This window comes from Rhipicephalus microplus, chromosome 3, assembly GCF_043290135.1.
Source record: "Rhipicephalus microplus isolate Deutch F79 chromosome 3, USDA_Rmic, whole genome shotgun sequence".
Lineage (NCBI taxonomy): Eukaryota > Metazoa > Arthropoda > Arachnida > Ixodida > Ixodidae > Rhipicephalus > Rhipicephalus microplus.
Window position 1 is genome coordinate 11,538,142 of NC_134702.1, and position 27,363 is coordinate 11,565,504.

At 44.5% G+C, this 27,363-nt stretch overlaps 2 protein-coding genes across 3 annotated transcripts; one reads left to right on the plus strand and one right to left on the minus strand.

Moving 5' to 3' along the window:
* Positions 1-342: 342 nt before the first annotated feature.
* LOC119182248 (uncharacterized) lies at positions 343-21,581 on the minus strand. Of its 2 annotated transcripts, none has more exons than XM_037433318.2 (3): positions 21,476-21,581; positions 19,303-19,653; positions 343-1,021 (listed from the first exon to the last, which is right to left on the minus strand). In XM_037433318.2, the coding sequence occupies exons 2-3, from the start codon at positions 19,634-19,636 to the stop codon at positions 522-524; spliced, it is 834 nt and encodes a 277-aa protein (XP_037289215.2). In that variant the 5' UTR covers positions 19,637-19,653; positions 21,476-21,581; the 3' UTR covers positions 343-521. The 2 variants fall into 2 exon arrangements, with proteins under 2 accessions (XP_037289215.2, XP_037289222.2); XM_037433325.2 differs by having other exon boundaries at positions 21,411-21,511.
* Positions 21,582-22,642: 1,061 nt separating this feature from the next.
* On the plus strand, positions 22,643-26,324 carry LOC119163911 (transmembrane protein 222). The gene is made up of 5 exons (XM_075887661.1): positions 22,643-22,702; positions 22,825-22,856; positions 22,912-23,005; positions 25,583-25,713; positions 26,279-26,324. The coding sequence occupies exons 1-5, from the start codon at positions 22,643-22,645 to the stop codon at positions 26,322-26,324; spliced, it is 363 nt and encodes a 120-aa protein (XP_075743776.1).
* Positions 26,325-27,363: the final 1,039 nt, after the last annotated feature.

The window sequence follows — 27,363 nt, forward strand, 5'->3', positions numbered from 1 at the left end:
GGCATGAATGTTCCCTCATTTATTATCATTTTTTTATGCGCCAGGTAACTGCTACAAGGTTTTTCATTTTTCTTTTTACATACAAGTGTGACACTTGTAGTATAGCTGTAGGTTTATCTCTCCATAGTTACCATGACTAGTGATACATGAGTTGAATTGAGATATCCTTCAGCTACTTTTTCCGTCGCAGACCTGGCAACACTGCCAAAAAAATAAAAAAGGCCAAATTGACACATAGGTACTGTGGATGAAAACATATAAGCAATAATAGTATAAATATTTGACTAAATGCAGTTAGCAAGCGACACTGTACGATGAGTGACCTGAAGTATGTTAAAAAAATTCAAAGTGAAAAATAATTTTTAATCTGCTACGCAATGATAGGGATGTTAACAGCATCAAGATTAACCCACAAGAGCTTGAATTGCACAATAATGTTTGTCAGTTGCGGTTTCACAGAACGGTGTTCTCACACACACCAAACAATGTACACATCACAAGTCTGTGAAGCACGTCATTTGTCAATAGTAGTTGACTGCCGGAGAGTGCAGCACAAACAAGCTTGCCCAGGGACTGTGGCGGTGGGCCAAGTCAGCTGGTCGGTCACCTGCACGGCTCTGTGCTTCAACATTGATGAATGGCGACCACAGTAGTAGCTCGAGCAGGGCCCGTGAACGTGCTTGGCTGGCCGCGAGGTGCAGCGGCGTGAGACCACCTTCACTCGATGCATTCACATCAGCGCCCCGGTCAACTAGCAGCCGCGCACAGTTGAGGGAGCCCCACTTGCAGGCTGAGTGCAGCGGCCGCCAGCCGTCAGCTGTGGGCCGTTCTAGGGTGTGTGGAGCCCTTTCTAGCAGCAGCTGCGCAGCCTCCACCTGATCGGCATAGCAGGCTCGATGCAGCGCTGTATAGCCATCGGAGTCTGTGCGTAATGCCAATGATGGGTCGATGTCCAGCAGCCGCTCAAGAGTGGCCCTGTCGCCTTTCTCCGCAGCACGCCGCAGCTGCTGAGCTGCTGCTTCTGCATGTGAATTGAGAAAGCATGTCTCCCATAGCACTTGCTTACCACATATCGAAACCAGTACAATGGATGTGACGAAAAAGAATTAGTGAATTGGCCATGAATAACCAACATGGCTGCCACACACAGCAGCCAAGCTGCTTCATGGAAATTCAACTCGCTCGATTTATATTATAACTTTATTCTGAAGGCTACAGCTCAGCAGCACATATAACTGCAATGTTATGACATGAGTGCCTGCACCATGAGGAGTGTTCATCATAGGCTCATAGTCATAATCATCATATTAGAGTTCATTTTGTAACTAACATGGCTGCCAACTATAAGCCTAGAATCTTTGATGCCGAATGTATAAATGCCGACGTGCCTTAGTGCTGATCAAATTTCTACATGGCCAACGATTGTTGTTGCTTCTATCAGTGTACACAGCTGATTGCTTGTACAGTGTTGACATCAACACCCATATCTACATTCTAGAATGACGAACCCATATCTAGAATGACGAAGCGTCGCACTCAGAGCTGCACAAGCGACAACTACAGCAGTAAATAAGCCACATCTGAGCAGGCACGGCACCAATGATACACTTTTCCTACATTTTTTATCCTTATCTTTCATCGCAGATGCAACAGCTTTGGCCGTTGAAAACACTCTCAACAGTTCAAGAGGTGGGTGAGGAAGAAAAAAAAAACAAAATGAACCATTCCAAGCACCCTTTGCAAGCTGTGCTGCATGCTTCTGTGTTGTACTATCATTTTTACAAAACCAGATTTGGTCCTTCTTAGCAGCTAAATAAAGATGGATAATGTTATACAATTAACAGCGCTTCTGGCAGTTGTCACGATGGCTGCTATAAACAACGACGGAAACTGCAAGGCAGGCAGATAGTTGGTGCTCATGCTGTTTTGAGTGCAACACTTCATCGTTCTAGACAAGAGTGCTCACTACTGCACCTTGACTTCTCATTTTCCAGGCACAAGTTTTCCCAAATAAAAAGTTCCATAAATTCACAGTGTTCTAGCGGCCTTCTTCGCCCTCAAAACCCCGTGACAATAAAACACTAGGGCACCACGTGACAATCTTCAGCACGCAGGTTTGTCGTCACAAGTTTTACTGAAAGAGCATGACCATGTTGCTTATACTCAGTAGCAGGGTGCACATCAAGGGTTACTTACAAAAAAGTATAGCAAGATAAAATGAAAACACAAGTAAAATCACTACATAGGTCGTCTTCCCTCACTTCGTTCTCATCTTAGTACCCAACTTGAGTCCCCTGCACCGAGGTTTCAGGTGCATTAACTAATGGCAGCGTTTCTTTCTAACTCATCTGCTTTACAAGCAGGCCTCACAAAAATATCACAGTGCATGTATGAGAGAGCATACTTTCCAGTCAAATAACCTTGACCTCATACTGGTATACCAAAGTATTCTTTCCACTTAACACCCATCCTTGCAATATAGTGAGTCGGCCTATTTGGAATAAATCCATCTTGACATGACTTGTGAGAAACACTGAACAAAGCACTCTTCCTTGGGTCAATCTTCTTTTTCCCTGTGTTTCTGAGCAAATATTGTGAAGGTGAACTGATCCTTCCCTTTTCCACTTTCTCAATTTGCACCACAGGGCTTACTATGAGATGTGACAGACCTTAAGTAGGCAACTTTTGAAAAGTGTTTGTGGTGCATGTACACCTCCCCTGGAAGGCGAGGGGAACGAATGCACCCATGGTGCAAAGAGCTTCTGTAAATGAGAGTTTTCAGCTTAAAAATATCTTCCAATCATAGCCAGGCCTGAACCATTGGAAGTGTTTCTTCATTCAGGTGCCTGCAGAGAACTGCATGCCATGAGTAAAGGGGCACAAAGCACAGCTGAAGATATGCAAGTAGCAATGATGTGCAGCACTGCCATGTCCGCATACGTGGTGGGCGAAGAGATCATGGCACACAACCCAAGCTGTGGAGAAAATCTCAGAGGAACAGACGGGTTCGTCATGTGGAGCGCCGAACAACGAAGGTTGAAGGAGTCAGCGTCGCTCTCACGGCGAAAGCAGCAGCCGCCCGGGTCTGGAGGCCAGTGGGGTGAGGGCGCCGAGAAGCAGCCGTCGACCTTTGTAGACGCTCCGTAGACCTGCGGCACCTGGTAACAACAGTTCCTGGTACACCTGCTGCTCTTCACCTTCTCAACAGGATGGCTGGGACCCACATGACAGTCCTCAGAGCGTAAAGTCGTCAGTTTGGCTGAGCGGTACGGTGAGGACTGAAGACATAGTTAGGCCTAATCTGCCAAGTCACACGGTGACCGGCTTGCGAGACGAAAACAAGCGGATTGTCAGGTAGGTGTGGGTCGATGAAGATGACCGTGAGATGCCTTGAAGGACTTCGACGACAGGACACTTCATCATCGTTCTGAGTGGGCATCATATGCAGCAAGACGTTCTATAAATGCACAACTACGTTTGAGTAGCCAAAAAGAAGCCTAGCGGCTCTAAACTGGCTTACGATTCACATTGACGTTAACTTGAATTGTTGTTAGCTTTGGTTCCAGTGCATAGCATACTAATGCATAATATTCATTTTAGAGTGAAATAAGGGTTTGATTATTGTCAGCTGCATTGTTAGACAAAGTGCACGTGTTCATTGTGCTGCTACAGTCTCTAGTATCTCCCAATCCTAAGCAAGCACTTCCGACATAATTGTGACACTGCACATCTATTAAGTTTTGTCATGCATTTACACTTTCAAGAATGCCGAAAGAGGTTAGATGGTGAGCCTTGAGTTACCAAACTGTTGTGCCCCTCTGTCTCCTATTATATTTTGCATTTACTTTTTTTTTTCTACCAAACTCACCCTGTCAGTTGTACCAGAGTCATTCAATGCTTTTACTGGTCATGAAGGGTCGGCGAAAGTAGGGACAGAAGCAACCGTGGGGGGCGCCCACGCCCGCGCATCGGAGCGGCCCCAGTGCTGCAATTGTACGGCATGCACCGGAACTGTGAAACGTGATTAAATGTACCCGTGAAGGTTGATTACATCTTCCGAGTAACGTTACCTTCAAGGAAATTTGGGGAAGCTCTAATACAGTGAACTTTAGCGTCAAATGAGGCCTTGAAGCTAGAAGTTCGCCAGCAACCAATGCGTGCTTCTAGCTGTAAGATATGCTCCCTCTATAAAAGCATGCTTCTTTTTTTTTTCCTGAATCATCCAGTGAAAATTTGTGGACAATCCAGAATTCTTCAACGACTCTGGTTGATATTAATGCATCACAGAAGTGCAGTGGTTGCAACTCTTGACAGCACATATCCAATCTTTCAGGCTATATTTACATTCATTGTTTCTATACGAAAACATGTATCTTAATATAGCCTCGTATTTATAGAACCAATGGTGAGTTCGTATTTATTGAACCAAAGAATCAGTAATTTGAATTTTGCAAGTGATGAAAATCAATCAATATTACATATGGCTTTTCCTTGGTTTGCGTTTTTTTGTTTTCCGTTGATTTATCACTACAGTGCCGTAGCACAATTAAAGTTTGGTTGGACATGCAATGTAATATCCCAGTCCTTTACTCTTCTGTTTAGCTTACTCATGCTGTGTTTTCCCTGTCTTTATTTATTGTTTTTACTGTCAGGGTGAAACCCTTACATGCCTCCTCAAACGTGAAAATTGACTGACTGCGTCTTGTGCCGCTGGCACAAACATGTGACGCAACGAATTACCATCTGGTACTCATGATGCATTTATAACAAAAATTGACTTTTCACACATTTAATGCTTGCACAAATTTTGTAGTTTTTTTTGGTGCATCCTCTCGTGCCGCTACCATAGCAGGCTTGTATTGGTAGCGTTGAAGTCTCTCTTCCATGCAACGGATGTGTGCTTTGAAATTTTCAAGCTGTGAGGACTGCATGTAGCTCAGTCTGTTTGACATGTAACCTCTACACTCTTGGTTATCTCAGTGCCTGTATAAAAGAAAACGGCGAGTGTTTGACTCATCGAGTTTCTGCATTACTGGTGGCATGCAACAAAGAAGAGGTGGCCAGTATGCTCGTCTTCATTAACAGTGTCATTATGCACGGAAGCTGTGTCAAAGGGGCTCATGCACAGTGTCGATACAGCCTCAACAGTCTCCAGCTCTGCTCACGATTCCGGGCGACGCTTGGTAGGCAGGTGAGCTATGGACCTTTTTGCGCTAAACAAATATGTTGAGAGGCCGTGGAAAATCCGCATCACAGCATCCAGCAAAAATTTCTGAACATCAAGCGGCCTCTTTGCAACAACTCCTCCGATTGGCCAGTGGGTATCATGAAAAATCTCACTCTCATCGAAGCGATTTTCAAGCACACATACTTGTGGAAAATCAAATGTGAAACCACCAGTTTCTTGCCGTGGTATAGCGCGCTTCCTCTTTTCCCGTCGGTTGCTGTTTAGGAAGAAAGAACATAGTTACTTCTTCCTCATTTCCTTTGCAACCAGATCGACATCCATGTATGCTGCATGCACGTAGGCTCTGTGGCTGTGCCATCGTAGGTTTTGTGGGCTCTGTGGCTGTGCCATCGCATGGTCCACACCCTTTCGTCTTCGCAATGCAGGTGCTCGCCCCTATCATCGCCCAGTTGCTGGTTCCTGCTCTGCTGGCTGCCTCATCGGATGTTCCAAAGTGCCGAGAGCGACTCGGCACCGGGTATGACACCGTCCTTCTGATGCGTTCCGCAAACGCATCCGACTGTCCTGCTGCGCCGCCAGCAAATCACGGGACCACCGACGTCATCATCGTATCACCGTCATCAACCAGTTCAACGACAACAGCTATAAATTGTCAGCAACCACCCGTCAAGCTTTGTGGGCTCTGTGGCTGTGCCATCGCATGGTCCACTAACCCTTTCGTCTTCGCAATGCAGGCGCTCGCCCCTATCATCGCCCAGTTGCTGGTTCCTGCTCTGCTGGCTACCTCATCGGATGTTCCAAAGTGCCGAGAGCGACTCGACACCGGGTATGGCACCGTCCTTCTCATGCGTTCCGCAAACGCATCCGGCTGTCCTGCTGCGCAGCCAGCAAATCACGGGACCACCGACGTCGTCATCGTATCACCACCGTCATCAACCAGTTCAACGACAACAGCTATAAATTGTCAGCAACCACCCGTCAAGCTTTGTGGGCTCTGTGGCTGTGCCATCGCATGGTCCATTAACCCTTTCGTCTTCGCAATGCAGGTTAGTGTACCATATGACCTGTTCACTAAAAGAAATAGCAATTATTTTTTGGTACAGCTACCGAGCCCACATTGCTGTTGTGCCCTTGCCATTCAATGCGTGAATGTCGCTCGTGCTCTCTTACTTCTGTCGGGGGACGTGGAATCCAATCCTGGCCCAAACTCTCTCTCTAAGGACCGTTCACCTAAAGACCCCCTCCCAGCAAGCCTTATTCTTTCCGAGTTGCAAAAGTTATCTTCGGGTCAGTCTACACTGCTCGAGGAAGTGCAGAGACTTAAATCTGCGCTATTAACAACAAAGCCATGGCTGATCTAACTAAACGTATTATGGAGCTTGAAGTTCACTACCAAGGTCTTGTGACAGTTAAGAAAGATGTTGAAACAATTAATGGTAACACCGCAATAATGGCCCGTCAAATCTGCGACATGGAGGCGCGGGTTGACGCCGCCGAAAATTGTTCCAGAAGAAATAACCTCATCTTTTACCGCCTCCCTGATCCAAACCCATCCGAAAAATTTTCAGACTCCGAAGAAATACTTATTAACCACTGTCGCGACCACCTAAACTTAACTCTTGACCCTAAACTTATTGAACGCGCTCACCGCCTTGGTCGGCACCGGCATGATCACAAGCGGCCTATAATAGCCAAATTTACTTTTTTTAAAACCAAAGAGGAAATTCTCTCGAATAGACGCAAACTAAAAGGTACTAATTACAGTATTGGGGAAGATTTCTCCGAATCCGTTCGAAAAGCCCGAAAGCATCTTGTTGAATTTGCCCGTACGAAATCTGAGCCCTTCTCCGTGCGGTACAAGACTTTGTTTCTTGGTAAAAAAAAGATACGTTTTTAACGAAAATTCCCAAACTGTAAATAAAATTTCCTAGCAATTGCCCCGTCGTCCAAAACAAACAAAACGTGTTCATGTTACAACACCTAAAACGAGCCTTTCCTTCTCTGTAATCTTCACCAATATATGTAGCTTCCTTTCAAAACGCAATGCAGTATCAAACCTTGTATTAACATCGGACAGCAACATACTGGTTCTCACAGAAACATGGTTGAAGGATGACGTCACAGATAGTGAGGTTCTTGCCGAATTGCCAGAGTTTGTTGTTTTTCGGAAAGACAGGAAACAAACACGTGGCGGTGGCGTACTTATCGCTGTCAATAAGCAGTTATCCTGTTCACTGATAAATGTCCCTTGCAAGCTGGAAATTCTGTGGTTAGTCTGCCGCGCTGTACCGGAGACAATTCTGCTAGGTGTGTGCTATCGGCCACCGGACAATGATCCAAATTTCGCACAAGATTTAAACGATATACTTAACCAGCTAACTACTAAATATCCTACTGCGCATATCCTACTTTTCGGTGACTTTAATTTTCCTGACATTGATTGGCAAGACGCACACCAATTAATAACAGGCCACTCCAGAACAAAAGAATTCATTAACGTCTGCATAATTTTAACCTAACACAGCTAATAACAGAACCTACACGTATTGCTGATGAAACTTCTAATATTCTGGATCTAATACTGACAACTAAACCCGAAAGCTTGTCACATATTACACATCTTCCAGAGATTAGCGACCACAAAGTTATTTATGCTGTTTTTGAATTCGTCCCTAAACTATGCAAACCATGCAGTAAATCTATACGTCTGTACGACAAGGGGAATTACAACACAATAAACGCTGAACTCGAAGCCTTCCTACCTCATTTTGAAACAACATTAAGTGAACGATCCGTGAACGATAACTGGTTAATTTTCGAAGATAAAATTAAGGAGCTAACAAACAAGTTTATTCCCAGTACCACCCTCCATTCTAATCAACAAAATCCATGGTTTTCTAAACTTTTAAAACGACTTGAAAATAAGAAAAAATGACTTTTTCGTGCAGCTAAACACGCAGCTGCCACCAGCGCATGAGATAGGTATAAAGAAGCAGAAACCCTTTATTATAATGCCATTCGAACCGCAAAAAGAACATTTTTTCATACTGATCTTCCGAAGATCTTCGTAAATAACCCTAGGAAATTTTGGGAGGTAATTAACCCTAAGAGAATTCCAGGTATTATTTTGAATAATTTTTCGGGCGAAGAAGTTAGTGATTCTGAATGCGCAGAAGTATTTAACTCAGCATTCGCTTCCGTGTTCACAAACGAAACTAATAGTCCCCTTTCGATTTTTCCGTCTAGCATCGTCTCTGTAATGCCCAGTATTGATTTCGTTGCTTCCGGAATAATATTGTTAATAGACAAACTCAATCTCTCTTCTTCAGCGGGATCAGACGATATCACCTCAAAATTTCTGAAAAATACCAAGCACATGTCTGCCATATACTTATCACTATTGTTCTGTCAGTCATTATCCACAGGTAACCTACCAATAAACTAGAAAATAGGAAAGGTCATTCCAGTCTTCAAATCAGGTGATAGATCATGTCCTCTCAATTATCGCCCCGTTTCCTTAACAAGCGTGCCTTGCAAGCTCATGGAGCACGTCATTCACACCGAAATCATGCACTTCTTGGACTCTAATAACTTTTTTCATTCTGCACAGCATGGATTTCGAAAAAAATTTTCCTGTGAAACCCAACTTGCCCTTTTCGTTCATGATCTGCACACTAACCTGGACAATAACATACAGACTGACGCTATCTTTCTTGACTTTGCAAAGGCATTTGACAAAGTACCCCATAACCGCCTGATGTTAAATCTTTCGAAATTAAACTTAGACCCTAAAATTTTAAGTTGGATTCGAGAATTTTCGACTAATCATTAACAATTCAAAACCATTAATGGACATAACTCTTATCCTCTGGCAGTAACATCAGGCGTCCCGCAAGGATCTGTTCTTGGACCCCTATTATTCCTAATATACATTAACGATCTACCTTTTCATGTATCCAGCAATATTCGTATGTTTGCAGACGATTGCATTATATACCATACTATTACTAACACATCAGCCCAAGTTGCATTACAAGATGACATTAACCATGTGCTTAACTGGTGCAATCGTTGGCTAATGACACTAAACCCTAATAAATGCAAGTCCCTCTCGTTTCACCGTCGGTGCAGCCCCCTCACCTATTCTTATCAAATCAATCGGTAAAGTTGCATTGGAAAATGTCATCACATACAAGTACTTGGGAGTCACTTTGAGTAACGATTTAACATGGCACGTCCACATTACCAATATCATATCATCAGCTAACAGATCGCTTGGGTTCTTAAAGCGGCACTTACGTCATGCTCCCCCTCCTGTAAAACTACAAGCTTATAAAGCTTTAATTCGCACCCAACTTGAATACGCATCGCCTATCTGGAGCCCTCATCAAGCATACTTAACCAACGCATTAGAATCACTCCAGAATAGAGCAGCTAGATTCATTCATTCCTCGTATTCATATAACGTGAGTGTTTCATCTCTTAAACAAGAATCCAATCTTTCAAACCTTAACATTCGTCGCCGAGTTTCCAGCCTCATTTTGTTCCACAAGCTCTATCACAGTCAACTCGGCCACCCGCCCTATATCTTGCCTCCTGCCCGCACATCTCACTGCACCACTCTTCCTTTTCATGTCGGCCGGCCACGCGCCCGTACCACGACATTTTCCACCTCCTTTTTTTTTTCGTGCTGCTTCCGACTGGAATGGCCTTTCCACTGATCTCGCCACCATAATGTGCCACTCAACATTCACACAAAATGTCACTCGTTTCTTTTCAATTTAAATACATTACACTGTTCCTTTTTGTGCCACGAGTTCTCACTTTGTCTTCTTTTTTTTGGGAATGTGTTACGCCTGTTAATATGTATACTGATTTTGCACATGTATTATTTTATTTCTGTATTGGTTACCCCTGTTCATACTTGTACCCATCCTGCATATGTATTACATTTGTTATATGTTTCCCACCCCTTATGTAATACCCCCTCTAGGGGGTCTTTAAGGTAATAAAGTGAAAGTGAAGTGAAGTAGCATCCTTTTCAATCTCCAGGCACAACGCGCACATCACCAAACACACAATGAAAAATGTCACGGTGTGTTTCCGCCGTCTGTCTGATGCCCCTGGAGGAACGCAGTGCCGCTCCGCAGCCTCCGCTTGCAGCGCACAAAGCTCTTCTTTAGAGTTACGGCACAGCTTCATGATCAGTAAATGTATTGAAAGACTCTGGTTGTACCTTTCTGTCGTTCTAAGCCACAGCGGCCTGAAGCCTGTTTTCTTCATTTCCTTATTTGCGCTCGGAAGATTGCTATGTGTTATACACTATGAACTAGCACAACAGCCAGACTTATAGAACAACACTAAGTAGTACAGTGAGTGCTTTCTTCTGAAGGACTCCTACCGATCTGCAGATCGGCCTTCTGTTCCATGCTGTGCAGTACGACTTGTCACATCGTTGTGCTTACAGCTCGCATAGTGCACCATTTTTTCTTACATTATCTATATTTTTATTCATTGTTCTACGACGAATTTTGTGTGCAATTCACTACCAGCTAGCCCAACAACAAGTCTTATTGAACTGCTTCTGCTACCTTATAATTAGGGGTGTGGGATTATTCGAAATTTTGAATATTTTTCAAATGGTGTCTCCTATTCGATTTGCGCTCGTATCTTTACTACCTATTCAAACTATTCAAATCTTCCCAAATACAAATGCAGTCAACATCCTGACAAAAGTGACCCCGTCAAACCTTTAATATTGTTACGTGAAGGTGATCGCGAAACTAGGCGTTTGAAGATATATTTACACAGCGCCAACGCGCAAGCCAAGATGGAGAACGAGTGCTGTGCCCTACACCGAAATCAGGTCGTCTTTCTCCAGGCCTATCTAACTGTTTTGTGGCATATTGTCTCATAACATAACCCCCGGGTGCTCAAGCACTGTCTCGGTGCTTTCTATGATCTTGCCGAGTGGTAAAGCCTAAGGCGAGATACATGAACAATGTCTGTAGACTGTGAAGGGGAGGAGGAGGAAGACTCAAGCGGGGCTATCTCGTAGGTCACATGTGTCACCTGGCGCAATACGCGGTAGGGTCCCGAGTAGTGGGAAAGCAGTTTTTCAGAAAGTCCATTGCGCCTAGTCGGAGTCCACAATAGCACAAAAGAACCCGGAGTAAGGAAACTTGATGATGATGGGAGTTGTAACGCTGCTGCTGCTGCTGATCTTGCGATGCTAAGAGGCACTGAGAGGCAACTTCTCGTGCTTTTCGAGCGCTGGTGCTAGCATCGCGGGCGTATTCGTCGAGTCGACAGCTGTCGGAAAGATGGTGTCAAACGGTAAAGTTGGATCACGGCCAAACACGAGATAGAAAGGTGAAAAACCAGCTGCATCGTGACGTGAGGAATTCTAGGCAAACGTAACGAAAGGCAATGCAACGTCCCAGTCCTGGTGGTCGGACGACACGTACATGGCGAGCATATCGGTTAAAGTCTGATTGAATCGCTCAGTCAGTCCGTTAGTTTGCGGGTGGTAGGCTGTTGTAAATTTATGTTTTGTCTCGCAGGAGCGAAGTAGGTCATCGATAACTCGGGAAAGGAAATAGTGCCCAGGATCTGTGATGAGTTAGCGTGGTGCGCCATGATGAAGTATGACGTCGTGCAGGAGAAAATCGGCAACGTCCATGGCACAGCTGGTTGGTAGAGCCCGTGCAATGGCGTACCGGGTTGTGTGATCCGTCGCAACAGCTATCCACTTATTCCCAGAAGTGGACGCAGAGAAAGGGCCTAGGAAGTCAAGACCAAGTCGAAAGAATGGATCAAAGGAAACGTCAAGTGGTTGGAGGAACCCAGCAGGGCTCACCGAAGGTTTTTTTCGGCGTTGATACTGGTCGCATGAGGTGACGTAGCTGCGGACCGAGCGATAAAGACTGGGCCAGTTAAATCGACACTGTACACGGTCATACGTACGAGACAGTCCGAGGTGACCGGCAGTGGGAGCGTCATGGAGCTGGCCGATCACTCTCGCACGTAAGTGGGAAGGTACCACAAGGAGCAGTTCGTTTCCATCAGAGCGGACATTGTAACGGTACAATGTGCCATCCTTGAGCACGAACAGTTGAGTAGACGGATCGGGTACCACAGAACGAAGCTTCTCGATGATGTTACGTAAGACAGGGTCTCGGCGCTGTTCCTCACGGATGTTGCTTAAAGCGGAGAGAGACAGGACACATGGCGCTTCATCGGACGCCTCAGGTGGGTCCACTGGATTCCGAGATAAGCAGTCAGCGTCATGGTGTAAGTGGCCAGATTTGTAGGACATCGAGTAGTTATACTCTTGGAGTCGTAATGCCCATCGACCAAGGCGCCCAGTGGGGTCCTTCAAGGATGCGAGCCAGCAAAGTGCGTGGTGGTCGGTTGTGACGGTGAAATGTCGATCGTGTAAATAGGGCCAAAATTTCACTACTGCCCAAACGAGAGCAAGGCATTCGCTTTCGCCTGCGAGAGGAGATGGCTGGCATAGGCGATAACCCGGGCGCAGCCGCTTTGACGCTGGACCAAAACAGCACCAATTGCGTAGCCACTGGCATCGGTGCGGACTTCTGTAGGGGCGGCATTGCCAAAATGGGACAGAACAGGTGGTTCTGTTAGCAATGCAATAAGTGTAGAGAACGCCGTAGCCTGCGCAGCACCCCATGTGAATGAGACATCTTTTCTCAGTAAGTTTGTGAGAGTACGGGCAACTTCCGCTTAGTTGTGAACAAAACGTCAAAAATACGAGCACAGACCGAGAAAGCTGTGGACTGCCTTGGTGCAGGTCGAAATGGGGAAGTTGCGCATGGCTCGCACTTTATCGGGATTCGGGCGTACACCAGAGGAGTCGACAAGGGGGCCCAACATGGTTAGTTGCTGGCGTCCGAAGTGGCACTTTGACGAGTTCAGTTGGAGACCGGCATTGCGAAAAACAGCCAGTATTGAGGATAGGCGATTGAGATGGGTCTAAAAGGTCGGAGAAAAGATGATAACGTCGTCAAGGTGACATAGACAAATTGACCATTTGAACCCACACAAAAGAGAGTCTATCATCTGCTCGAAGGTGGCCGGAGCATTGCATAACTTGAAGGGCATGACCTTAAACTGGCAAAGACCATCGGGCGTGACAAAAGCGGTCTTCTCGCGGTCCATGTCGTCGACAGCAATTTACCAGTACCCTGATCTTATATCAATGGACGAAAAATACTTAGTGCCGTGAAGACCATTCAAGGCGTCGTCTATGCGCGGTAGCAGGTAGACGTCCTTTTTAGTAATCTTGTTCAGATGTCGGTAGTCAACACAAGATCGCCAAGTGTTGTCCTTCTTTTTGACACGAACTACAGGGGAAGCCCATGGACTACATGATGGCTCAATTATGTCTCTGGCGAGCATTTTGTCGACTTCTGCTTGAATTATGTGACGCTCGGATGGAGATTCGCGGTATGGCCGTCGATGGACAAAGGAGGTATTGTCGGTGTCAATGCGGTGCTTTACAGCAGTGGTTTGACCTAGCAAACGATCACAAAAGTCAAATACGTCCCAGTATGACACAAGGACGTGAAGGAGTGCGTCAGCTTGATGCGGCAAAAGGTCCGACGCGATCATTTTTTTAACGTCAGCAGATGGGCTTACTTGCGAAGATCGAGCATGCGTGTAGCTACAGTGTTCAGCATCGTTCGAAGGCAGAGCTGAGATGACTCAAAAAAAAGAAGTTAACTTCTTTGGCGCAAACAATACGGAAAAAAGGAAAAAAGAAGGCGAGGAAAGAAACAGATTGACGCCAAACTAACAACTACTTTATTCTTCACACAGCAACGCATATATATGCCGAAACCACATACATTGCATGCGCACGCACAGCTTCGTATCGTATACGTAAAAACGAAAAATTCCTAAACCTTAACACATCACACCACACACCTGAATGTACACGCGTGTTGTCATATTACACTTGTAGAACACGATATCTTAACCAAGATGTGTACGCAAAAATTCATATTCGATGGCATGCAAAGAAACAGAAGTATCACTGATACAGTCAGCTCCGCTTTTCTTAATATGATAAGCCTCCAAAGCAAGTCTTGCATCTTCATTCCTGCTCCTGCCCAGAATCATCGTATCATGAAACCGTGGCGAACATCCAATGCAGGATTGCAAGTGAGCAACAAGATGTGCCCCTTTGTCTACCTTGTTAACTATTTTTTGCGCATGTTCCCTAAGACGCTCGTTTATGCAACGTCCCGTTTGCCCGATGTAGATCCTGCCACATACCAGAGGTATGCCATATACCACACAGGTGATGCAAGAAATAAAGCAGACACCGTGTTTTATTTTGCACCCAGTTTTGCTACTACCGCAGGTGCGGGAGCACAACTTCAAGAGTTTGTTGGGCGCAGAGAATACCAAGGAGACCCCATAAAATGCAGGAGAGTTTTGAAAATCAGGTACGCCGTATTTTGGCGGCAGGTTACCCTATGACGCTCCTTACAGCCGTAGCTGAAGCCCTGCTTCAGAAAAGGAAAACAAGAAAGAAGGCGACATGTGAACGTGATACGTTCAGGCCTGTTGTGATACCTTATTTACATAAGGTCACACATCAACTCAAGAGAGTTGCTAACAGGCATGGGGTCTCCTTGGTATTCTCTGCGCCCAACAAACTCTTGAAGTTGTGCTCCCGCACCTGCGGTAGTAGCAAAACTGGGTGCAAAATAAAACACGGTGTCTGCTTTATTTCTTGCATCACCTGTGTGGTATATGGCATACCTCTGGTATGTGGCAGGATCTACATCGGGCAAACGGGACGTTGCATAAACGAGCGTCTTAGGGAACATGCGCAAAAAATAGTTAACAAGGTAGACAAAGGGGCACATCTTGTTGCTCACTTGCAATCCTGCATTGGATGTTCGCCACGGTTTCATGATACGATGATTCTGGGCAGGAGCAGGAATGAAGATGCAAGACTTGCTTTGGAGGCTTATCATATTAAGAAAAGCGGAGCTGACTGTATCAGTGATACTTCCGTTTCTTTGCATGCCATCGAATATGAATTTTTGCGTACACATCTTGGTTAAGATATCGTGTTCTACAAGTGTAATATGACAACACGCGTGTACATTCAGGTGTGTGGTGTGATGTGTTAAGGTTTAGGAATTTTTCGTTTTTACGTATACGATACGAAGCTGTGCGTGCGCATGCAATGTATGTGGTTTCGGCATATATATGCGTTGCTGTGTGAAGAATAAAGTAGTTGTTAGTTTGGCGTCAATCTGTTTCTTTCCTCGCCTTCTTTTTTCCTTTTTTCCGTATTGTTTGCGCCAAAGAAGTTAACTTCTTTTTTTTGTGCTATGTACCAACTAGACCCAACGCAAGTTTTACTGAGATGACTCATTCGTCAGAGGGAGTCAGCATGGCGAGGGCAATTCCACACGGAATAACAGTGTGTGGTGATCATCAGATTTGGGTGCACGTTAAAGAACCCCAGGTGGTCGAAATTTCCGGAGCCCTCCACTACGGCGTCTCTCATAATCATATAGTGGTTTTGGGACGTCAAACCCCACATATCAATCAGTGGTGAGGGCATTACGATGATGCAGGTCACAGTTTGCGGTGACAAATGGACATGCTCAACAGAGCACATACGAGCTTGGGGTGGACTGGGCGGATCAATCGGACACGGTAGGTCAAGTTGCACAGTACCAGCTGAGCAGTCGATGAGGGTGGAATGAGTGGACAAAAAGTCAAGACCGAGGATCACATCATTGGTACAGTGAGAGAGAACAGTGAAGAGAACTGAAGTTTGACGGCCGGCAATAGTGACGCGTGCAGTAGAGACGCCAATAACAGAAGCCGTGCCCCCATCAGCAACACAAACACTGCGTGAAGAAGCTGGAGTAAGGACTTTCTTTAAGCGGTCACGAATGTGCAAGCTCATCACAAAAATATGGGTGCCAGTGTCTACCAAAGCTTTAACAGATAAACCGTCCACTTCGACGTCGATCAGGTTCTGATTGGTCAGCAGGCTCAACAGAAGAATTGGAGAGCAAGTCGTATCAGCAGCGTCACCTCCAGGAGCTGCAGCCGTTAGTTTTCCGAAGAAAACCGCTGGGCAGAGGATGAGGACGGGGAACAGGGCAGCGGCAGAGACCGGGAAAATCTACGTTGAGGTGAAGGTGAGCGACTGTACTCGGCAGTGGTGGTAGTGGTCGGGTCGTAATTAGCTGAGCCATCACACTGTGGTAGTTCCTGGCCATAGAGATGGGCTGGTGAGTGGAGGTTGGAGAAGCTTGAGTTTGCCCAATACGGTAAAGTCCACGTGCTTCGGCAGTGGCGAGAAATGTGTCCCACTCGTTCATATCGAAAGCAAATCGGGCTGTTGTCAGGCGTCCTGCACGCATTTGGGTGTCGGTTAAGTGGAGCAGGGCGGCGATAATGCTGTAGGTGGCTGGACGTAGATGAACTGACAGTGTCGGGACGGTGCACAAAACATACCGTGTGAACACCCACGTTGGCTAGTTCGTGGCGAACAACGGTCTGTATTAGCGAAATGGTTGGATGAGGATCACTCGGTGCTAGTGCTCTCAAGGGTGCGGGTGATACGGCCTCGATTTCGCGGCATACGATTCTCGTGATGTCACCGGAGTGTGAACTGGGCTGGGTCGCTATACGAAGATCCTCGCAAGTTGACGTCGCAGCAGTGTTGGGAAGGCGCGTAAAGTGGTCGGCAACGCGACGGCTTTTAGCCTCTTGAAAGCGTTGGCACTTCGAGATAACATCTTACACGGTAAAACAGCCTCTGCACACAAGGAGGTTAAATGCATCGTCTGCGATGCATGCCCTTGAGCCTGTGCGCTACCTTGTCTGCTTCAGCCATGGTTTGGTCAATTTTACGGCAAAGGGTCAGCACATCTTGTATATACGCCAGGTAGGACTCTGTGGACATCTGAACACGTGTGCCAAGTTCTTTTCTAACGGCCTGCTTGCAGCCGGCAGATTGACCAAACAACTCGCGTAACTGGGTCTTGCATACGTCTCAGCTCGTGATTGCGTCCACACTGTTATTAAACCATGCCTTGGCTGTTCCTTGCAAATAAAGGATGATGTTTGCCAGCATCAAGGTTGGGTCCCACCTGTGGTTTTCGCTGACGAGCTCGTAGACTTTAAGCCACTCATCCACGTCCTCGCCTTCCGTTCACGAAAATTTGCCGGGATTGCGGGGTGGAGCGGCCACGAGAAAAACAAGTGAGGTCAGCGCCGTTGATGCATTGGGCGTGGCAGTTGATCAAGCGTTGCTGCCGGTGGACATGTCAGAAGTAGCGACTAGGCGTCCGCTGCGTAACTCCGTCGTGCGTTGTAACCCACCACCTTCCACCAAAATGTTACGTGAAGTTACACGCGAAACTAGGTGTTTGAAGATATATTTACACAGCGCCAACGTGCAAGCCAAGATGGAGAACGAGTGCTGTGCCCTACACCAAAATCATGTGGTCTTTCTCCGCGCCTATCTAACCGCTTTTGTGGGACATTGTCTCATAACAATATGTTTCACCTCATTATATACTTGTATGATGGCAAAGCTGTCCTTGAGGCTCCGCTACGGTCTAATTTAGTGACGATGTGCGATCACAAGTGACCCCTTCAAATCTTTACTGTGCTTCACCTCACTACATCCTCGTATGACAAAAAAATTATTTTCCAGGCTGCACTACGGTCAACTCATCAGACACAATATCCAATTGAAAGTGACCCCTTTAAAATTTTAATATGCCTCACCTCGTTACTGCAAAAAAGTTGCCTTTCAGGCTTTACTACGGCTGAACTTTTCAAAAACAAGCCTAGGCAACGTCATACTAAAAGTGACCCCTTTAAACTTTCAAATGCGTCACCTCACGGCATTACCGTATTGCGGCAAAGCTGCCTTTCAAGTTCTGCTACAGTTGCAAATGTATTGACTCAAGAAAACGCTGGTTATAACATTGAGGTGATGGATGTGGCCGAGGCGGGGGGAGCAATAAATACTGTTTCGGACCTGAAATTCAGGCAGGAGGTTCGAAAGATCGGATGCCGAAAACTTTCAGCATCCAAAATTTCAAATGTTCTGGTATGTTGACATCTATGAGGCAGATTTAGAACTTCTATCTGAAAAAGAGCACAACCACATCAGTCGGGCTTCCACATAAGACGAAAGAAGAGGAGGGACTTAGGAAATAGCATCTCTGCCTTTCACGAGTAAAGTCATGAACTACAGTTTAAACCCTTTATAAGAGACATCCACCAGGGAGCAATTAGAGTCTTCTATATAAAGTGTCTTATAAGCAGAATACCATATATGCATTTTTTTTTTATAAACACCTATTTTAATGCTGGCACATAGTGTTTTTTATACCCATTTGTCCCTTATGTCAGTGTCTCTTATAAAGGGGTTTGACTGTAATACGATTCGGCCTCTGCATTGCTTTATTCTTGATCATACAACTATGAAATACCACTCCGTCAGCGCTTCATCAAACAAGTGAAAAGAAACACTTTCAAGTTGCTATCTGATAGGAATATGCCTAAGAATCTACCATTTCTTTTTCTTATGCAATTTCATTTCGAACTATTTGAAAAGTATTCTAAAAATATTGGAACATCTATTCAACTCACACTTCAATATCCGAATTCACTTCGCACCCAAAATTTTGCTATTCGCACAGCTCTACTTATAATAGTAAGCCTCTTGTGGCTTTATCATGACGTAATTATGATGAAAGGGCAAATTATGTGCCTTTGATATGCACGTGGCAAGAAGAACATTATCAGTAGCCTGCCTCGCCTAAGTATGCTTCAGTATAAAAGAGATTAGGATTACGGTAATGAAAGAGCATACCTTATCTACATTTTAAGATAAGGTTGCCAAGCATTACAATAACTAGTGCAGATCGTCAACATGGGTTCACTGCTTCTTGTTTATTAGCACACTGCCTCGTCTATTAAATGCTTGTATCCACAGATAAGCCCACCTATATTTCCATGGCATACAAGGCATGCCCATAATAATGATGCAGCTGCTCAAAGAGCTGAAACTGGACATGTTGTCAGGCACTTACCGTCTGGGTCCACGGAATTCTGGGCAGCTTGAACTTCAGAGCCTTGTCCTTTATCGTCCTGCGCCTTCTCTGGACGTTGGCTTTCCTGGTCCCGTGGATCATTCACTGGTGTGTCTGCCGATTCCCGATGGTTACCTCTGTTTTGACATGTGTGGCTTTCTTCCACTCGATCCTGCTCACTCTGCTCTCTTGTGGGACTCCTCAAACATTCGGCATCCTGATCTGTTTGGCACCTTTTCACAATATCCTGCTGTTTCTGCACTGGTGATGCCTCCAACTCTGGCAGGCAATCTACATCCATGTGATCACTGCCACCACTTACTGCAGCCATCATGCCCAATGCTCACCAACCTGCAAAAGCAAAACACATAAGGACTCATTGATGCAAGCACCTCTAGAATATCATCCGTCATCATTAATATTCAGGAAAAAAATTGAACGGAAGCGTGTGTGAACATATGGGTACCAAGACAACAAATATGAAGACCTGGCATGAAGTTGGCTGAGACTTACTTGTTGAATCAATGCGCTCTGTGAGTTTTACTCAACTCGGTGTAGTGCCAGTTATTAGAATATCAATACACTGTGTGTTTCAATACACAGAACTGAGAACTTGAGAAAAAATTTTACAGAAAAACAAATGGAGCAAGACCCTCAATTTTCCTTAACAGCTTCAACGACACTAACACAAACACAGAGAAACGGGACGATTCGAAGTACAGCGGATGCGGCAGGCACTAGTAATCGTGGTGATTTATACTTTGTCTTCTCACGCTTTCCATTCTCTTTCACCACACTGTAAGCTGTTGAAATGTCCTTCACTTAGATAGTTGAAAAGTTCGTGAACACGGGTGTGGTTAGAGCTGATGTTTTGAGAAGCAGACTTCTCTTCTTGAAGGCATGAAGAAGATGAGTTTGCTTGTAGAAACATCGTGTGGAAACATTTTTTTTATCTTTTCTAGTTTCGACACACTACAGTGCAGGGAACACATAGAACACAAATGATTACATTCGCACGCTCTTCATCATCATTTGAGTACCGTTTGTACGTTTCTTATGTCCCAAGAGTGTTATAATTGTGTAACAAAGCCAACTCGCTACCTAACCTCTTCGAAAGTCTACCTCCTTCTGAACTTCTGCATTCACTTGAAGAGGTTCCTGAACGCAACTCGCAGCAGCATTCTCCCACACTTCTACTTGCTGAGCATTAGAGACCAATGTGCACGAAAGACGCGAGAATAAAGTTTTTCAACCAGTAAAAAATAAATAAATAACATATTAAAAAGGGTCAAAAGCATACACCATATATTTAGAGCTTTCTTGAATGTCTGAATGCTGAACTCTTTGCTAAAGAAACTTCAAGTCGATGTGATGGAGTATAAAACAGTGGGGCACGAGAATGGGATTCTGAGTACCTTGCTGAGGCAAAGTAGCTAAAGGCCTTAGAAACGGATAAATATAAGCAATACAGAGGAAGATTTGATATGATCAACAATGGTTTAACAAGATGTTAGTAGGCAAGCCCATTTGTTGAAATGTCTTCTGCAAAAACATTTGTGAGAGCTTTGTTTAACACCAGTACGTGTTGAAGTGTACTGATATTCAATTTCCATATGTTCCGTTTGAAATAAGAAACAGTCAATGCACTTCGCTTCCCAAATTGCGTCCTACCCATTGTGAGAACTTAATAATTGTCACTGTCCTTCATAAAGCAAAATGCAAATGTAAGTACTTTCGGTGCCGGAGCCACAGCACAGCATTGCCCACCACAACGCATGTTCTACAAAAGGTCAGCAATGCAACGGTAAAAGCAAAACCATCGTTTTGCCTTCATGCAAGTGCATTCCATTATTTCTACATTCGGGCTATTAGGCGTCTCATTTGCAATCAAATTGACACACGTGGAGGCGTAAGAGAGCACTTGTTTCAGAACGAAATCTGTGCCACGAGAAACTCTGCGATGAATGGTCCACAAACGATAGTCGTTCGCTTTTTATCATTATAGCTTACAGTTTCGAGTAGCGTGCAACTACACTCGGCCATAGAGTTTCCTAAATGAATATCTATGCACACAGCCATGAACAACGTCGGCATGAATAAGTGGTCACCTTAAATTATTAGCCACTGGCAAAGAACTGGTGGCTAATCAAAGTATAGATGTAAAAACGCTTACACGGTAGCGCCTGAAGACCTGTCACGCACAACTTAAAGAGTAAAGGAAACGACATAAACGAAACTTCTACACCACCACTAAGAGCGTTTTGGCACCATGATGACAGTGTCACTGCTGCTACCAACTGTAAACGTAAATAAACACTTAATAAACCACATTAAAAGACAACAACTTCTACAAAATTACATCATAAATTGCACATGTAATAATGAAAAAAAAGTTTTGTTTTTGTTAAAGCCCAGGAGGCACTTGTTTGTGCATTTCTTATCATCATCATCATTTGTTAGTAGTCGCAGCCTCAGTGCCTCAGCTGTTAGCGCGCAAAATTCCGTCGCCGCTCTTATTTGAGACGCTTAATGTTAAGGTCAGTGTTCTAATTATAAACTCGACAAGCATGAAGACGAACCCGAGACCCTCGATTGATTTCAGCCGCGACCGCTTTCCATTCTGTATCGTATGGACACCGATTCCTTGTCTGACGTGAGTTGGTTTCAGTTACGTAAACTGTCAATCGCGCGCTAACGCTGTCGTAGTCATGTAGGCGACACACTGTCAATCAAGCTCGCTTCTGGACGAGCGTCGCTGTAAGGTCATCGTAAAGCGTGGGTTTCTCTTGGAGAGTTCGCGCGCCAAGCTCGTCATACATTCAACTCAGTCATGTTTGTTCTTGTTGCTCGTGAGACTTTCGTGTTCTTGGAAGAACTACTGCTGTATGATTTTACGCTAGAATACTCAGTTTTATCTAGATAGCAGCCGTAGTGAACCGCAGTGCAACCGTCGGGACGAGGATAAAAAGGACACACGAGGGACTGACTTATAAAAAATAAACTGGTTGTAAGTCATCGCCTTGCGTGTACTTATCTTACTGATCTCGATTGTGGCGCAGCGATTCACTATGCATCAATGACTCGCCCAGATTTTCTCATCACTGAAGCCGCAAGCGATTTTTATCTGCTTTGCACAAGACGCCACTTCAGTCATTCTATAACAGAGCATTTTTTCTGTGCACCCTTGAAGCATGATAATCCTCCCATTCAGTTTTTATCATGAAACGGAAATAGTTTTTTTTTTTTTTTGTGGTGGGGGGGGGGGGGAGTAGTATTACCACCGATCCAGTATAACCAGTCTTCGTCACTGTGCAGGTGGCTTTGTCCCTTGATTGGGCACATGGGCATCTGCATGTCCAGTGGTGTTATACGGGACTTTGCAGGACCCTACTTCGTATCTGTAAGTCTAAGAAGCGAGTACTGTGGACATTGCTTACTGTTTTTGAATTCTTTGTTGTAAGTCGAAGGAAAAGTCGAAAGAAGTACCGTGAGGATCACTTACTGTGTTTGAATTCCTTGCAGGAGGACCACATGGCCTTTGGCCGGCCTACAAAGTAAGCCTCCGCATGCTGAAGTGAGAGGCATGTGATTGAAACATGTCTGGTGCAGGTACTGGATGCTGGATCCCAGCAAAGCCAGAGACGGAGTGCAGGGCTGGGACAGGGGCGTTACTGAAGGCTCCGAGGAGTACAGGGGTCACATGGTGGGCATGCTCTAAGTTATGCTTATGAGAGCAATGCCGATCTTTTTGCCTTTGAAAGATAGAATGTCTGCCGAAAAGCCTTGTTAAATTAAGATGCGCTGTGGCCAAGATTGTTAACAAAGGGAAAAAGTGTTCCGTCAGCTGCTCACAAATCTTATAGGTCACCATCAACAATGAAACACATTGTGCTTCACTGCCATGCTTAGGTATAGCTTCATGCTTTGTATTGCAGCTTAGTAGTGGACCTGATCATGTAGCTCAAAATCTTGCACGGCTATGTTTGCGGCTTAATTTAAGCCCAGAGTAGAGTCAGTGGAAGTTTGGTCAACCCAATCATGTAAAGCCTGTTCAAAGAAAATTTACCAAGGCAAGCTCATTGAAAGGATTGTTGGCATGAAGTAATGTAAGTAGATAAGAGTACTTATTTTATTTGTTTGGTCTAAACTTGGTACTCAACTAAACACATATTTTTTTTTTTAATTTTCTTTGGGAAATTTGCATTCATTGCATTGCCACCAGTTTGTGAGAACAGCAGGAGGAAGACCTATTACCTGGAAGCAATAAATTGCTCTAAATAAAATTGCTGAAGAAAAAACATAATGCTGCACGCTTATGTGATGAGAGTTCCAATTTCCACCTTAATGCACCTATGGAAATCTATAAGGATCGATCAACAGCTTTGTTTACAACCTGTTAAGCACTGCTGCTAGTAAGTCCGTGTGAAATGAAGGCTCAATTTTTAGTCATATTTGGGAACTTGTCAAATATGAGGAAGTCCAACGTGAAACTTTGACAGGAGCTATTGCATAAAATAGCATCTAGTGCATGAAACTCTTTGCTAATTATGACCAGGAAAATTTTGTGCTAATTATGCACAGGAAAAGCTGAATGAGCCCAACACTTGAAAATAATTAGGTTTTGAGAGGCCCCCTAAATCAGCTATTATTGCTTCGAGATCTCAGGAATGGGGTGGGGAGAGATAGGGAATTAAGTGCTCAGTGGAAACAATGAAAACTGAGGTGCTCTACAAAGGGCACATACCTGCTTGCACGTTTGCGAAGTGGAGGGTTTCCTGTATAATTTCATATAGTTCCACTCTCAGTACTTCTAATGAAGATCTCATTTTGTTATTACCTATTGCTATGCTTTTTTTTTCAACTTTCACCTGAGAATTTTCAAAGAGATTCGTAGCACTAATGCTGCTTTACTTCCATTCAAAACACCAATACTTAATCTATAAATTTATGGTGCAAAATATGACAAATATTTATATAAAATTCCAATACATAACTCCACCAAAGTCTGCACATTACTGGCAACAATCAAAAAGCTCGGAATTTTACATAGCTGCTTTACACTTAACATGGGAACCTTAATAAATTGACAATGTTTTTTGGGAAACAATCAGTAAGTTTTAATGTTTACAAAGGTGTATTATAACTGAAACTTGGGCACTGCTATCTTTTGATGTGGCCCTTCCAAGGAAATCAATAGCAGAGCTGTGCAGCACTAAATTCTCAGAGTTTAAACAGTTTGTTTTGCCAAGTGTACTTCTATAAAAAAATATGTTTTAGTGAAATATTAGAAATGTCACAAATTAAGATACCTCGGTAACACTTTATGTACTTCTCTGGTGGAAAAAGGTGAAGAACATGCCTCAAAGTGGATGTGTCTTTGTTGTGACCTGCATCACATATTGTGTGTGGAGAAGAAAGCTACCACCCAGTACAGCTTCTCACACGATGCAAACTTCGACTTTAGCAACACAATGTACACTGTTTAATTTAGAATTCAGTTCGTTGCAATATTTGAGCTTGCAATATACATATTAGTAATTGGGTGTTGTTTGCACTGAACGCTCTAGCAAGTAGGCGCTATGAGACCAGGCAAGCGGAATTTCCTGTAGACACACAGGACACGTCGCTGACAACTTCATACACTTGTTACGTTGTCTCAAGGTGGGCTCTTTGCACTGAAACGGCACAATGATACATCTTTTTTAGTTGAACTTGTGCAATTAAGAGTATAAGTAGTAGTTGACAGAGGGCAGGGCTATGGCCATTGTTCACTCTTCCCGACACGTTGAGCTCCCATAAACACCAAAGCTAGTGTGGCAGTAGATTCACAAAAATGTTGTAGTGCAATGGAAAATATCTACTCAGGGACCTGACCAAAAAGGTCCGAAATACACGTCACGTTGCAAAAGAAGGTTGTGAGCATGGTATGCTATTTTAATCGTTAGTTCTATGACCCATACCAAGAATCAGACAGCGAACTTGGAGGGCATTTAGTCATTTATATTAAACAATAACTATAGTAGAAACAAAAATTGTTTACGATTAAAGTACCGTAATCAAATTTGTACTAAATAGTGAGGTCCAGTTATACTGCTGGTCTTTGTAGGGCGTGCTTTTGAACACTGTTAGTGTGCACGCCCTGCTTCGAAGCTGTTTACTTCTTGTGATTTGACATTGAAGGAGGGCCCTGGTTTTCATTCGAGTCTGTGCCATAATCAAAGGGGCCATTGTCGGGCCAGGAAAAATTGTTGCAGAGCTTTTTTTTTCTTTGCCCATGCAGCACAATCTGTTCTGCGACAACTGCCACTCGCACGTGGCCCGCTGCCTCAACCTGATGCAGTACGGTAGCAGCACACGGTGGAACATGGTCAAACTGGCAGTCATGATGCCGCTGCATGCCAAATACGTCAGGTTAGCACTTGCCTCTGAGCGAAACCACCAATACGCATGTGAATTGCATTGTTATATTGTTTGCATTGCATTTTATATTGCATTGTTTAATTTCATTGTTATATTGTTTATCGTTTTCTCTTTACTTATGATACCCACCCCTCATGTAATGTCCCTCGGGACCCTTGAGGTACCAATAAAAAAAAAAAACCACTTTACGCACTATAACAACATCGGTAATAGTTATCGGTATAAGTTGTATATTGGTAATGTGACAATTTAAAGTTGCCCTGAATTACCTTTCTAACTAATCACCAATTGACCTCAGTATGACAGGTTAATGCCTCACAAATCGATTGCTACAATTTTTTTTTTTTTGAATTTGTAAAATACGAACATGACTGAAGGATTTGTCGCACTAAACGGGGGGAAAAGCTACATCGTGTGTGTGCATCGTGACCTGTAGCATGCGTCAAAAGATGTGGCCTATCTGTTACTGTTCCAGTGTGTGCTAGTGTTGCTACTATTAATTTAGCTCATTATAGAATGTGTTGTCCTGCACATGATTGCACCTTATTGCATAAAGTGCATCGGATGCAAATGCTGCCCTAGGTTTGTCAGCTATCGGCTGAAAGCAGCAATCTCTTGTCTGATGGTCCTGAAAAAAGGGTGCGCTTGAGGCTCCACTTACGATTTTTTCATGCCACACACAACTGAAAGATTTGGCTGACCTTTCCACAGAAGTGTATGCTTTCCACTCTGTCTTTTCTCCGAGAAGGAGGGCTGGTTCAGGACCCGTTAAAATAAAGTGCACAACGCATCGATAGGGCCCAGAGGCAAGAATAAAGTCCAAAGACACCCTCTTTTTCTGCTGCTTTTTGTGTGTGTGCATCTCCAAAGCAGGGGTGGAACAGAGTACATGGGTTTCGGAGCAGTCTTGGGAGCACGAAAAAGTGCCCTTTGTAGCAGCCAGAAAGACGTTTTGTAGTAGGCTTGGAGCCGCAGAAAGGTCTTTTTCAGCGAGTTTAGAGCAGTCAAGTCAAAACATTCAGGGCAAATGTAGGCCTGTTACGCAGCACTTGTAAAGCAATATTCGTCCAGTGCTGCATTTTTCAAACACTCCTCTAAAGTGTGTAATAGCCTTATTATTGCGATTGGAACTATGTGGGCACTCGGCGGTTTTTCGCCATTGCTGCCATGTCTCATATAAATACAAATTGATAGCATACCCCAGTGCATCACGTTTCATTCTTAGGTAAAAGCACGTGAGTGGGGGCAACAAGCACGGCTGAAGCAGAGATTGAACAATCCGGCCCATCTGCGTTGCTAGGAAGCTACATGCGATAGCATCTTCCCCTCCCGGGAGGCCTATTGTCGAAGCAGAGAAGAAGCACTCCGCCAGTCTTGAAAGAGCATAAAAAGAAGCGAGGGAAATGAGGGGGGGGGGGGGTAGCACTTGAGCAACAACTGAGAAAATTGCTTCTAAGGACGTGGCTGCAATCTCTGGCGTGCACGGCTTGCTCGGAAGCCATAAGCGCGAGGCTCCCACACGCTTCTACGTACTTCACTCTCATTGCCCGCATCGCGAAAAGAATCCGCAAGAAGTGTTGCTCTTCCTGAAGTAGCCATATTCTCTGCGTGAGTTAGGCAAGAATGTATTCAAAAGCGTTG

What these genes read in the sequence shown, in the direction of transcription:
- LOC119182248 (XM_037433318.2), bottom strand. Translation starts at nt 19,636, where the DNA reads ATGATGGCTGCAGTAAGTGGTGGCAGTGATCACATGGATGTAGATTGC. An exon ending in GAATTCCGTGGACCCAGACG is followed by an intron (nt 1,022 to 19,302) that starts GTAAGTGCCTGA and finishes ATTCACATGCAG; the next exon opens with AAGCAGCAGCTCAGCAGCTG.
- LOC119163911 (XM_075887661.1), top strand. Translation starts at nt 22,643, where the DNA reads ATGGGCATCTGCATGTCCAGTGGTGTTATACGGGACTTTGCAGGACCC. An exon ending in CAGGACCCTACTTCGTATCT is followed by an intron (nt 22,703 to 22,824) that starts GTAAGTCTAAGA and finishes AATTCCTTGCAG; the next exon opens with GAGGACCACATGGCCTTTGG. An exon ending in AGGAGTACAGGGGTCACATG is followed by an intron (nt 23,006 to 25,582) that starts GTGGGCATGCTC and finishes TTGCCCATGCAG; the next exon opens with CACAATCTGTTCTGCGACAA.